General features: G+C 41.6%; 1 protein-coding gene across 1 annotated transcript in view; it reads right to left on the bottom strand.

Moving 5' to 3' along the window:
• LOC124805654 (acetylcholinesterase-like) overlaps positions 1-12,434 on the bottom strand; it is a 53,558-nt gene that overhangs the window by 28,833 nt on the left and 12,291 nt on the right. Inside the window, exon 4 of the mRNA XM_047266221.1 lies at positions 2,819-3,004. Within this exon, the coding sequence (XP_047122177.1) occupies positions 2,819-3,004 (186 nt within the window). The remainder of the gene's footprint in view (positions 1-2,818; positions 3,005-12,434) is intronic.

Raw genomic sequence — 12,434 nt, forward strand, 5'->3', positions numbered from 1 at the left:
AGATGAATATTGAAAATTAGGTGCACTGATAAGATAAGGAATGAGGAGAATCTGTGCAGAATCGGAGAGGAAAGAAAAATGTTGAAAACACTGGCAAGGAGAAGGGGCAGGATGACAGGACATCTGTAAGATATCAGGTAATGACTTCCATGGTGCTAGAGAGCTGCAGAGGGCAAAAACTGTAGAGGGAGACAGAGACTGAAATACATCCAGCAAATAATTGAGGACGTGGGTTGTAAGTTCTACTCTGAAGAGGTTGACACAAGAGAGGAATTCATGGATAGCGGCATCAAACTGACTCAAATAAATAAATAAATAAAAATAAAAAATAAAAATGTAGAGGAAGAAGGAGAAACGTCCATCAACACGGGTCGGAATTTTGCAGTGACACGATTGTAGCGTACCAGGACTATACTTTAGGCTCTCCATTGTTACTGCATGTGTTGGTGAGGATCCCACGACAGTCGTTCGGAGGACACAGACACACTGATCGCTCAGCTGTGACCATGATACAGCGACGATCAGTATACTGAGACATGAGATGTACTTGTTTGCTCGAAGATAAATATCCATATGGGTAGTGCAACGATTTCTAAGCATTGCGGATGACAGTACAGAGACCATCGTTTAAGTCTCCTTTGAGCGTCAACACAGAGGGGCGCGCCGCCAGTGCTATGCTGAACGACAACACTGAAAGAGGATGGATATATTGATTGCTCGGCTATGCACTATCATACAGCTACGATGAGTGCCTTGAGTCATGAAATGCACTTGTTTGCACCAAGAGAAGTATCCACACAGACAGTGCAACGATGTCCAAGCACCGCGGACTGACAATATAGTGACCATTCTTGCGGTGTCATTTGGCATGTCAGCACCGAGAGGCGCGCTGACAATGATACGCTAAACAATGACACCGGAAACTGGCGTTTCACAACATTTTTTGAGGCACGCCTCGGGTCTCCGTTTGGCATCATGTCATCCAATCTCAGTTCGGGTTGATAATCAGCCGATTTCGAAACATTGGTGCTGTGCTAAGCTTCGAACCCCCTAATAACTTACAGATTTAAACACGTGCTCTTCCTAGTAAACTGTTCATATACAATAAGTTAAATTTAATTATATGTTGTTCTTCTAGGTGATGTAATTTTAATGGCCATCGGAGTAAAATAAAAGCTTTGAAAATGTCTGAAAATGATTTTTACTTCAATCAATGTTATTCTTGATACATAACATTTACCAAGACTCAACAGAAAACTTTAATGCAATCAGTGTGCATGGTGCGAACGTATAAGGTTTGAGAATCTTAACTGGAAGAACTACATGCCACATAAAAAAGTGAGAGGATAGTTGAATGTTTGGCAGTAGGATGATTAATGATTTGAGGACAGGAAGATCATGGCCATCGTGTTTGTTGACTTTTCTGCTCACTGCGATAAAGTGAGTCACTAGAAACTTCCAACGAAACTCAATAAGCCGACAAAAGATTTTACAGGATTCTGCCAATGAATCCTGATCAGTTGACAAAAGATTCCTACTTTGCGTATCTTATCAGAGCCTCTCATTAAAGCGGTTATTTTATGACAGTATTCTCACGGAAAAAAGAACAGTAGATGGCAATTATAGAAAAATAATTTTCCCAACACATTGTTCTCGCTCTCTTCTTATGCAACATATACACAAATGACTAGGTCATTGAATGAACGACAATACAGATCATTTGCGTTTATGGTACTGTGAGAGATGCACAAGACATAAATTCTTAAGAAGTGAAACAGTAACTTACAACTGTAAGAAGAATTATGAAAGTATTACAATGGAGATTTCCTGAAGCCTTACTTATCAAATACGTAATGATGGGCATACCACCATCAAGATAAGTATACAGACTGGACGTTGAATGTATCTTAGCTTGATGACTATCAGTGAAACAATTTCTGCCTGAAAAATCTTGAGGTTGTACTGATATTCATACAACACTGTCTCTAGAGAAGAAGAATCTTCTTAAAAAGTGTTTATTTCACTGTCTAGATTTTAAATACAGTCAAGTGGCGAAAATATTTTTTCGAAATTTTTACCTGACTGTGGCTCCAGAAAAAGAAAAGAAAATCATCTCCAACAAAAGCTTAGCTGGAAAGGCTCAGGGAACAGCCCTAAGTGCTTAGAACATCATTCTTGTCAATCTGCTCCTATACAGCTGATTATGGCGAAAAGACTTGAGGTTCAGTTAACATCTGAATCTTTTTTTGATTTATAATACTTCTAATAGAAAACTTTAACAGATGCAATAAACTTTAAGGAATTAGGGAAGAAGGGTAGGAAGTCTGAAAAGAATGACGAAATGCAGAGCAGTGTCGGGAAACATTAACGTCGGCAAGACTTATCTCCTTCAGTTACGTACTCCACATGAACGTCAATAGTCTGATAAAAATTGTTATGAACGCTTTTGGGGGCTCAAAGACAAATCTAGGTGGTGCGAATAAGTGGCTGGTAATTTAAAGCTGAACTGGCAACAGAAAAAGATGCACTGGATACAAAAAAGTCCAAACTAAAAAAAAAATCGTAGGTGGAAAGGTATCAGAACACATAATTTACACCTATCAGCTTGTAACTGTGGGCAGGAAAGAGAAGAAATGCTGATATGAAGGGATTGAAGCATATGTGGATAATGGTGGAAACTTAAGTAAAGCTGCCCATACCGAAAACAAAGAAAGAATTTAATGTCTACATTCCACCCATTTCCTTTTCGTATCTTTTTTAGAAGTCTTCCAGTTCTAGAACGAAGGTTTATGGTCTTGATAGCCCAGGAGGTACTCACCGTTGGTCGCAGGCGAAAGGAAGAGATGTGACGTGGAGCCGCCGCCTGCGCTCTCCCCAAAGATGGCGACCCTGCTGGGATCCCCGCCGAGGGCCGCTATGTTCCTCTGCACCCACTGCAGGGCCAGCACCTGGTCCTTGAAACCGGCGTTGCCCGGGATATCTTCGTTCTGTAGGCTCAGGAACCCTGCCACACACAAACTATCAGACTTCAACTGCTTTGTTTATTGAATATACAAGTTTCTTTAAGATCTGGTTTCTGGTTTTTCTGCTCTGAAATAAAAAACAGTATCCAACAGGATAGGTAGTACTCAACAGAAAAATAATCTTAGAAGTCCTGAAAGCCATAATTGGGAGACGATTCTTTGCTGTACTCAGAGTCATCAATATTAGATTCTAAACTGTGTTGGTTAAAGGTGTTGAACATGAAAACGTACAAGGATGCTCCTGAGGTACAAAGTGACTTATGAATTTTTAGAATCAAATGGATAGGATTATTGGTTCGTAAACGGCAGTGAAATTTTTAATATAGTTTCTCCTTTCAGACAAACGAATGGACCATATATCTCTTCCCGCAATGGTTCGTCATGGTTCTACAAGGTATCTTTTCTATGTACCAACATGTTGTTCAAAGAAATAGTGATTTGTGAATTTGTCTATGAAGATAATACTTTATTAGATAGCAGTGTATCTTAAATCGAAATATAAGCCAAAGAAATATCTGAAAGTACTATACAGTCATAATGAATGAATCCAAACCCATTCTAGACTACGTGTGGAACAATTCACTCAAGTGATACCAGAAAACAGTTCTTAAATGTCAACATGGAAACAAATTAAAATTCTTCGATGTTTAACTTTTATACTCCTACCTAAGAAGACAGATGAAATATGGTTTTATTGTTAACCTTGCAGTGTGGTTTAGAAGATAATGTGTAAAAAATAGTTTTAAAATTAAATATATCATTCAAAAAGAAACGAGCCAGACGCTGTAAAATGAAAATTGCTGAAGGAATCGTAATGCTATTTGCAACAGCAGAAGATGTGGTCCCTATAACAGCGCTGAGACCCCTAAGTCGTCACTAGAAAGACACGGTTGCATAACCACGTGACGTCAGAGCGACGAGCATGCGTCCACTGACTGCTTCACTCAGTCGTGCTGGAAACAGAGAAATGGTGGCTTAAAAGGTAGAGTAACAGGGTGTGGTGGCTTTCCTGCCAGTGGAAGGAGCGTAGGGAACAGAAATTCGTCGAAGAACGGTACGAAGACACTGAATGCCTGTTCCAAAACCAAAGCTCAATCTGATCTCTACATACCAAAGCTCAATCCGATCTCTACACTGCATACACAAACTCCGCATGTCATCATCTGCTGCGTGGCGCAAGGTACCTTTAATCGCTATAGTCACTTACTTTCCTATTCCACTCACAAATGGAGCGAGTGAAGAATGGCTGCCCATACACCTCCGAAGGAGCCCTAATTTCTCTTATCTTATGTTCGTGGTCCTTACGCGAAATGCACATTGGCAGCACTAGTATCATTTGCACTCAGCTTCAAATGCCGGTTCTCTAAATTTTCTCAGTTGTGTTCCGCGAAAAGAACGTTGTCTTCCCTCTAGGGATTCCCATTTGGGTTCAGAAAGCATCTCCGTAATATTGCCGTGTTGATCGTACCTGCCCGTAACAAATCTAGCAGTCCGCCTCTGAACTGCTTTAATGTCTTCCTTTAATCCCACCTGGTGGGTATCCCAAAAATTCGAGAATTACTCAAGAGTGGGTCGCACTAGTGTTTTATACGCGGTCTTCATTCCTGAAACTTTCCCACTAAACTGAAGCCTACCATACGCTCTCCTTACTACCGTCAGTATGTGCTCGTTCCAGTCCATACCGCTTTGGAACGTTACTCCCAGATATTTAGTAGACGTGACATTGCTAATCCTGTATTCGAAAGTTGCAGGATTGTTTTTCCTACTCATCCACGTAAGTTACATTTTTATACATGTCGAGAAAGCTGCCATTCATCACACCAACTAGAAAGTTTGTCTAAGTCGTCTTTTCTACAGTCGTTCAAAGATGACATCTTCCTGTACACCACACTCTAATCAGCAAACAGCCACAGACTGATGCTCATCCTGTTCGTCATATCATTTATGTATATAGAGAATAAAAGTAATCCTGTGACACTTCTCCGGCGCAGTCCTGACGATACCCTTGGCTCTGATGAACAACATAGTGTGTTCTATCACTTAAGAACTCATCGAGCCACTGAAATGTCTGAGAACCCATTCCACATGCTCGTAACTTCTTTAACAGTGTGTCGTGGAGACCCGCGTTAAACATTTTCCAGAAATGTGGGAATATGGAACCTCATTGTTGCCCTTCATCCATGGTTCGCTGTATATCATGTGAGAAAAAGACATGCTGAATTTTGCGCGATCGATGGTATCTAAGACCGTGCTGATCTCTGGACATGTTTTTCCGTCTGCGGGTAATTTACTTTGTTCATACTGAGAACATGTTCAAGGATACTGCAGCTGACCAATGTTAAAGATATTAGTCTTTCATTTTGCGGGTCCGTTCCTGTGAGCTTCTTACGTACAGGAGTCACCTGTGCTTTTAGCAAGTCATCTGGAACATTGCACTGGGTGAGAGGTTCGCGAAAAATGCAAGCTAAGTATGGGGCCAATGCGGTACTTTATGTAAAACAGAATTGGGACTCCATACGGACTTGGCGATTAATTTGTTTTCAACTCTTTCAGCTGCTTCCCTGCGCCAGAGATGCCTATTACAGTTTCCACCATCGGGTGTTTGGACGACGGTGAAACGAAGGTATGTGTGGACGATCCTCCTGCTGAATGATTTCTTCAAGGCGAGATTTAAACTTCGGCTTTCCTTTTGCTGTCTTCTATTGTCACACCAGATTTTCAACGAGTAACTGGATTGAAGTCTTAGACACGCTTAACGATTTTACGTAGGACCAAAATTTTCTCGGGTTATCGGCAAGATTTTTTTTCTACGGTGACGATCGTAGTTTTTGTATGCTTCCGGCATCGATCTTTCTATACAGGCACGAATTTGTACTAACTATTGTCTGTCATTTGAGCGTTCCTTTCTGAACCGAGAATGCGACAGTCTCTACTTCCTCAGCAATTTCCGAATTTTGTTACTGAACCACTGTGGGTCTTTCTGTCCTAAATCCACTTACTCGGCACATACATCACCAGAGCGCCATTTACAATCCATTTAAACTTTGCCCATAATTTCTCTGCCGGCCGGAGTGACCGTGCGGTTCTGGGCGCTACAGTCTAGAGCTGAGCGACCGCTCCGGTCGCAGGTTCGAATCCTGCCTCGGGCATGGATGTGTGTGATGTCCTTAGGTTAGTTAGGTTTAATTAGTTCTAGGCGACTGATGACCTCAGAAGTTAAGTCGCATAGTACTCAGAGCCATTTGAACCATAATTTCTCTATGTCCGTAATACTAGAACTAAATGGTCGTCACTTATTTTCTAAGTGGGTTGAAGACAAGTGCTTATCTGCTCTTTCTAGCAGCCGGCCGGTGTGGCCGAGCGGTCCTAGGCGCTTCAGTCTGGAAACGCGACCGCTACGGTCGCAAGTCGAATCCTGCTTCGGGCATGGGTGTGTGTGATGTCCTTAGGTTAGTTAGGTTTAAGTAGTTCTAAGTTCTAGGGGACTGATGACCTCAGATGTTAAGTCCCATAGTGCTCAGAGCCATTTGAACCATTTGAACTCTTTCTAGCAGAAAGACTCTCCTATCTTGTTGATAACTTTATTGACTTCAGTAACCATTGTCATTAAAATGACTTACGGGTCCATGGCTGCCAATGAAACTCGACGGTCTTCAATAATGAGGGCATCCACCAGCTGGGAGATAGTAATGCGTGTCTCGTTCCAGATCGTGCGCAATCCTCCTGCGACATCCGTCCTTCATTGACTCGCTTCTGCCATGGCTCGATCGTCCAACAGACATGCATTGCTCTAAGTTCACTTATGCCATTATTTGAAGAATTCCTTTCCCCGCACTCATTCTGCCGTCAGAAAATGTACTACACCCATTTTATATTCTTTTGAAGCCTCCATTTCTCCGCTTTCAGCGCGACTAAGTGCTGTAGCCGATCGACAGGTACACGTGCTCTCCCTGTCATCAGGTGGCCCTGCGTCCAGGCCGTGAGTCTCAGCGCTCTTGTGGGAACCACACCTTATTCCGTAGGCAATGGCAGCACGATCCGTTCAGCGGTTTTTCATTTTAGGGCCTCCTCTTTTTGAATGGCATTAATAGCTTTCCAGCAGAACTATCACGTACTGGTAAGATGTACGTATCGCACTACGCAACGTAACTGATAACAAATGTTTCGATTCAGCATCAGGGCTGGTCGAACGATGTGTGGCTGCTAAATTACTTGGGTCTTGGTTGTCCAGAGGAGCGACTAAACACGGTCACACACTGTTAGAATCAGTAAAATGTTTCTGTTTCTATCATCTGTGATTATTAAAATATAGGAAGTGGGGAACCAATAACTCTAACCGACACACGAGAATATTTTTAATGTTTCAATTAAATACGAAATTCGACAGTAAATACTGGCAGTCTGTGGCACGGAGTGGTCATTGTTGTTGTTGTTGTTGTGATCTTCAGTCCTGAGACTGGTTTGATGCAGTTCTCCATGCTACTCTATCCTGTGCAAGCTTCTTCATCTCCCAGTACTTACTGCAACCTACATTCTTCTGAATCTGCTTAGTGTATTCATCTCTTGGTCTCCCTCTACGTTTTTACCCCCCCCCCCCCCCCCAAGCTGCCCTCAAATGCTAAATTTGTGATCCCCTGATGCCTCAGCACGTGTCCTACCAACTGGTCCCTTCTTCTTGTCAAGTTGTGTCACAAACTTCTCTTCTCCCCAATCCTATTCAACACCTCCTCATTAGTTATGTGATCTATCCATCTAATCTTCAGCATTCTGCTGTAGCACCACATTTCGAAAGCTTCTATTCTCTTCTTGTCCAAACTATTTATCGTCCATGTTACACTTCCATACATGGCTACACTCCATACAAATACTTTCAGAAACGACTTCCTGACATTTAAATCTATACTCGATGTTAACAAATATTTCTTCTCCAGAAACGCTTTCCTTGCCATTGGCAGTCTACATTTTATATCCTCTCTACTTCGACCATCATCAGTTATTTTGCTCCCCAAATAGCAAAACTCCTTCACTAATTTGCCTCATTTCCTAATCTAAATCCAGTCACAATACCATACTTCGGTGATATTTCGCAAAAAGTGGCTAACATTTTCAAAGCTTTCAAAGTTGATACCGCTTTTCAGACCAATAATATGCTGAGGTTTAAACTAAGAAATAATTTGCAGCAGGAAAGCGATAAATATGAGACAGCTGGGGTCTATAAAATTCAGTGTAACACTTGCAAGGCAAGCTATGTAGGCCAAACTGGTAGGTCCTTTAAAGTACGTTACAAAGAACATAGCGATGCTTTCCGGCTTAATAGTTTCGAAAAGTCAGCTGTACCCACGCATATTTGGGAAACGGGACACCCCATGTTGGGAATAGATCAGGATCTCGTTATTTTACACAGACAGGACAAAGGCAAAAAGCTGGATCTACTAGAACAGCTGGAAATTACGATACATAGCGTGGATAATCAGAACACACTGAATGAACAGCTAACTGGTGATACAAATAACTTTTTCAAACATTTCACTGGTTTCTTTTAGTAACTACATTTTTAGTAAATGGCAGGATGCCATCATTTCATGAGGTCCTTGGAACATGTATACGTTATCTGTTTGAATAGACATCTCTGTGACTTCCTTGTTTACTTGCCCGTGAGCTCACACACGTTTCGATGTCGTGTTTGGCTACGGGGTGTGTGGTATCAACGAAGACGCACGGGCGGTTTACGACGATAGAGGAGAGAGCCATGTGGTTAGATGTTGAACACCATAGGCAACACCATTTTAGAGTTTTTTTATATTTTGACGACTATGTGGAGATGCAGCTTGGAAGACACGGCTGCAACAAGGGAAGTAGCCACAATGTTTTAATTTTATTATCAATTTTATTGTGCCTGGCGCATGTTCCATTTTAGCGAGTTTTAACAGTTTCTTTTACTTTTTATTATTCTGATGATGGAAGCTTGACTTCCGAAACGCGTCAATCTTAGTGTTTTACACTATAAACATGTGGTTGAGCCGATATATTTTTTAACATTTCTTTTGTTTCCTTTTCTGCTTGCTCAATATACAGATTGAATAACATGGGGGAGAAGCTACAACCCTGTTTCACTCCCTTCCCAACCATTGCTTCCCTTTCGCGCCCCTCGACTCATAACTGCCATCTGGTTTCTGTACAAATTGTAAATAGCCTTTCGATCTCTGTATTTTACCCCTGCCACCTTTAGAATTTGAAAGAGAGTATTTCAGTCAACATTGTCAAAAGCTTTCTCTAAGACTCCAAATGCTAGAAACGGAGGTATGGCTTTCCTTAATCTTTCTTCTAAGGTAAGTCGTGAGGTCAGTATTGCCTCACGTGTTCCAACATTTCTACGGAATCCAAACTGATCTTCCCCGAGGTCGGCTTCTACCAGTTTTTCCATTCGTCTGTAAAGAATTTGCGTTAGTATTTTGCAGCTGTGACTTATTAAATTGATAGTTCGGTAATTTTCACATCTGTCAACACCTGCTTTCTTTGGGATTGGAATTATTATATTCTTCTTGAAGTCTGAGGGTATTTGCCCTGTCTCCTACATCTTGCTCACCAGATGGAAGAGTTTCGTCAGGACTGGCTCTCCCAAGGCCGTCGGTAGTTCTAATGGGATGTTGTCTACTCCATGGGCCTTGTTTCGACTCAGGTCTTTCAGTGATTTGTCAAACTCTTCACGCAGTATCGTATCTCCCATTTCATCTTCATCTACATCCTCGTCCATTTCCATAATATTGTCCTCAAGTACATCGCCCTTGCATATACCCTCTATATACTCCTTCCACCTTTCTGCTTTACCTTCTTTGATTAGAACTGGGTTTCCATCTGAGCTCTTGATATTCATACAAGTGGTTCTCTTTTCTCCAAAGGTCTCTTTAATTTCCTGTAGGCAGTATCTATCTTGCCCCTAGTGGGATAAGCCTCTACATCCTTAAATTTGTCCTCTAGCCATCCCTGCTTAGCCATTTTGCACCTCCTGTCGATCTCATTTTTGAGACCTTTGTATCCTTTTTGCCTGCTTCATTTACTGCATTTTTATATTTTCTCCTTTCATCAATTAAACTCAATATTTCTTCTGTCACCCAAGGATTTCTACTAGACCTCGTCTTTTTACCTACTTGATCCTCTGCTGCCTTCTCTACTTCATCCATCAGAGCTACCCATTCTTCTTCTACTGTATTTCTTTCCCCCATTCCTGTCAATCGTTCCCTTATGCTCTCCCTAAAACTCTGTACAACCTCTGGTTTACTCAGTTTATCCAGGTCCCATCTCCTTAAATTCCCACCTTTTTTCTGTTTCTTCAGTTTTAATCTACAGTTCATAACCAATAGACTGTTGTCATAGTCCACATATGCCCCTGGAAATGTCTTATAATTTAAAACCTGGTTCCTAAATCTCTGTCTTACCATTATATAATTTATCTGATACCCTCTAGTATCTCCTGGATCCTTCCATGTATACAACCTTCTTTTATGATTATTGAACCAAGTGTTAGCTATGATTAAGTTATGCTCTGTGCAAAATTCTACCAGACAGCTTCCTCTTTCATTTCTTACATCCAATCCATATTCACCTACTATGTTTCCTTCTCTTCCTTTTCCTACTCTCGAATTCCAGTCACCCATGACTATTAAATTTTCGTCTCCCTTCACTACCTGAATAATCTCTTTTACTTCATCATACATTTTATCAATTTCTTCATCATCTACAGAACTAGTTGGCATATAAACTTGTACTACTGTAGTAGGCATGGGCTACGTGTCTATCTTGGCCACAATAATGCGTTCACTATGCTGTTCATAGTAGCTTACCCACACTCCTTTTTTTATTTATTATTAAACCTACTCCTGCACACTCCTATTTGATTTTGTATTTATAACCCTGTAATCACCTGACCAAAAGTCTTGTTCCTCCTGCCACCGAACTTCACTAATTCCAACTATATCTAACTTTAACCTATCCATTTCCCTTTTTAAATTTTGTAACCTACCAGCCCGATTAGGGGATCTGCCAGTTTTATTTCTCCTGATAACGACGTCCCCGCCCAGAGATCCGAATGGGGGACTATTTTACCTCCGGAATATTTTACACAACAGGACACCATCATCATTTAACCATACAGAAAAGCTGCATGCCCTCGGGAGAAATTACTCCTGTAGTTTCCCCTTGCTTTCAGCTGTTCACAGCACCAGCACAGCAAGGCCGTTTTGGTTAGTGTTACAAGGCCAGATCAGTCAATCATCCAGACTGTTGCCCCTGCAACTACTGAAAAGGCTGCTGCTCCTCTTCAGGAACCACACGTTTGTCTGGCCTCTTGACAGATACCCCTCCGTTTTGGTTGCACCTACGGTACGGCCATCTGCATCGTTGAGGCACGCAAGCCTCCCAACCAATGGCATGGTCCATGGTTCATGGGGGGAGGGAGGGGGGTATGAGTATGTATACCAGCATAAGATTGTGTGAAAGTGAGGTTATCTTTCAGATAAAAGCTGTAGCGTTTGCTAAATAATTCTGCAGATTTACGTATTGCACATCACGAAAGTCTTCAAGATGGGGGAACCGACCAAAGGAAAAATCCAATTAATAAATAGAACGTTGTGTAAGAGCAACTTGCATCCTTTGGGGCGGAAATGGCTGCTGGTCATCCCAGGCCATCAACAGCCAGCTATCCTGATGTATTTCCACGACGCTAGAACATCTGGTCATCTGGGATTCACGAAGATTCTGGGAAGAATCAGACGCAGGTATTACTGGTCGGGTCTCTACCGACATGTTAGACACTATACAAGTCACTGTGGAATTCCAGCGACAAAGCGTATACTGTAGTTACCTTCGGGCAATCTGATAACAGTACTAACTGTAGCCCAGACATTTCATCGATTTGGAATCGACGTCTTACGGAGATTCCCAAAATCGGAAAACAGAAATCAACTGCTGTGACACCTGACCTGCTACGCTGTCACCAAAGCTGTGCCGACTGCTAAAGATCTGAAAATTTCAGTGTTCCTTCTAGTAGCACGGAGTACCCTGTGTGGTGGCCTATGGAGAGCTAAACTAGCACAGGATAGATCAGGATGGAGAGCTGCGTCAAACGATTCTTTGGACTAACTACCACAACAACATCATTAACAAACGAAAGTCTTTTTCTTGAGGATGGAAGAATAGTGGCCTATTTACAATTAAGACTTATTGCTCACAATGCTAACTGTGTTTTTAAATCCTCGAATCTTAATAATCACAAAATTATAAAAACAGTCAATAATAGGACAGATTTTGAATTACGAAGGGTTTCAAATGTTTTACTTTATTACTGACTACATGAATATACAGACGAATGCTCCAAAGATACCTAAGGCATCTATCCAACGTACAATGTTTCAT

Source organism: Schistocerca piceifrons, chromosome 7, assembly GCF_021461385.2.
Source record: "Schistocerca piceifrons isolate TAMUIC-IGC-003096 chromosome 7, iqSchPice1.1, whole genome shotgun sequence".
NCBI classification, from domain to species: domain Eukaryota; kingdom Metazoa; phylum Arthropoda; class Insecta; order Orthoptera; family Acrididae; genus Schistocerca; species Schistocerca piceifrons.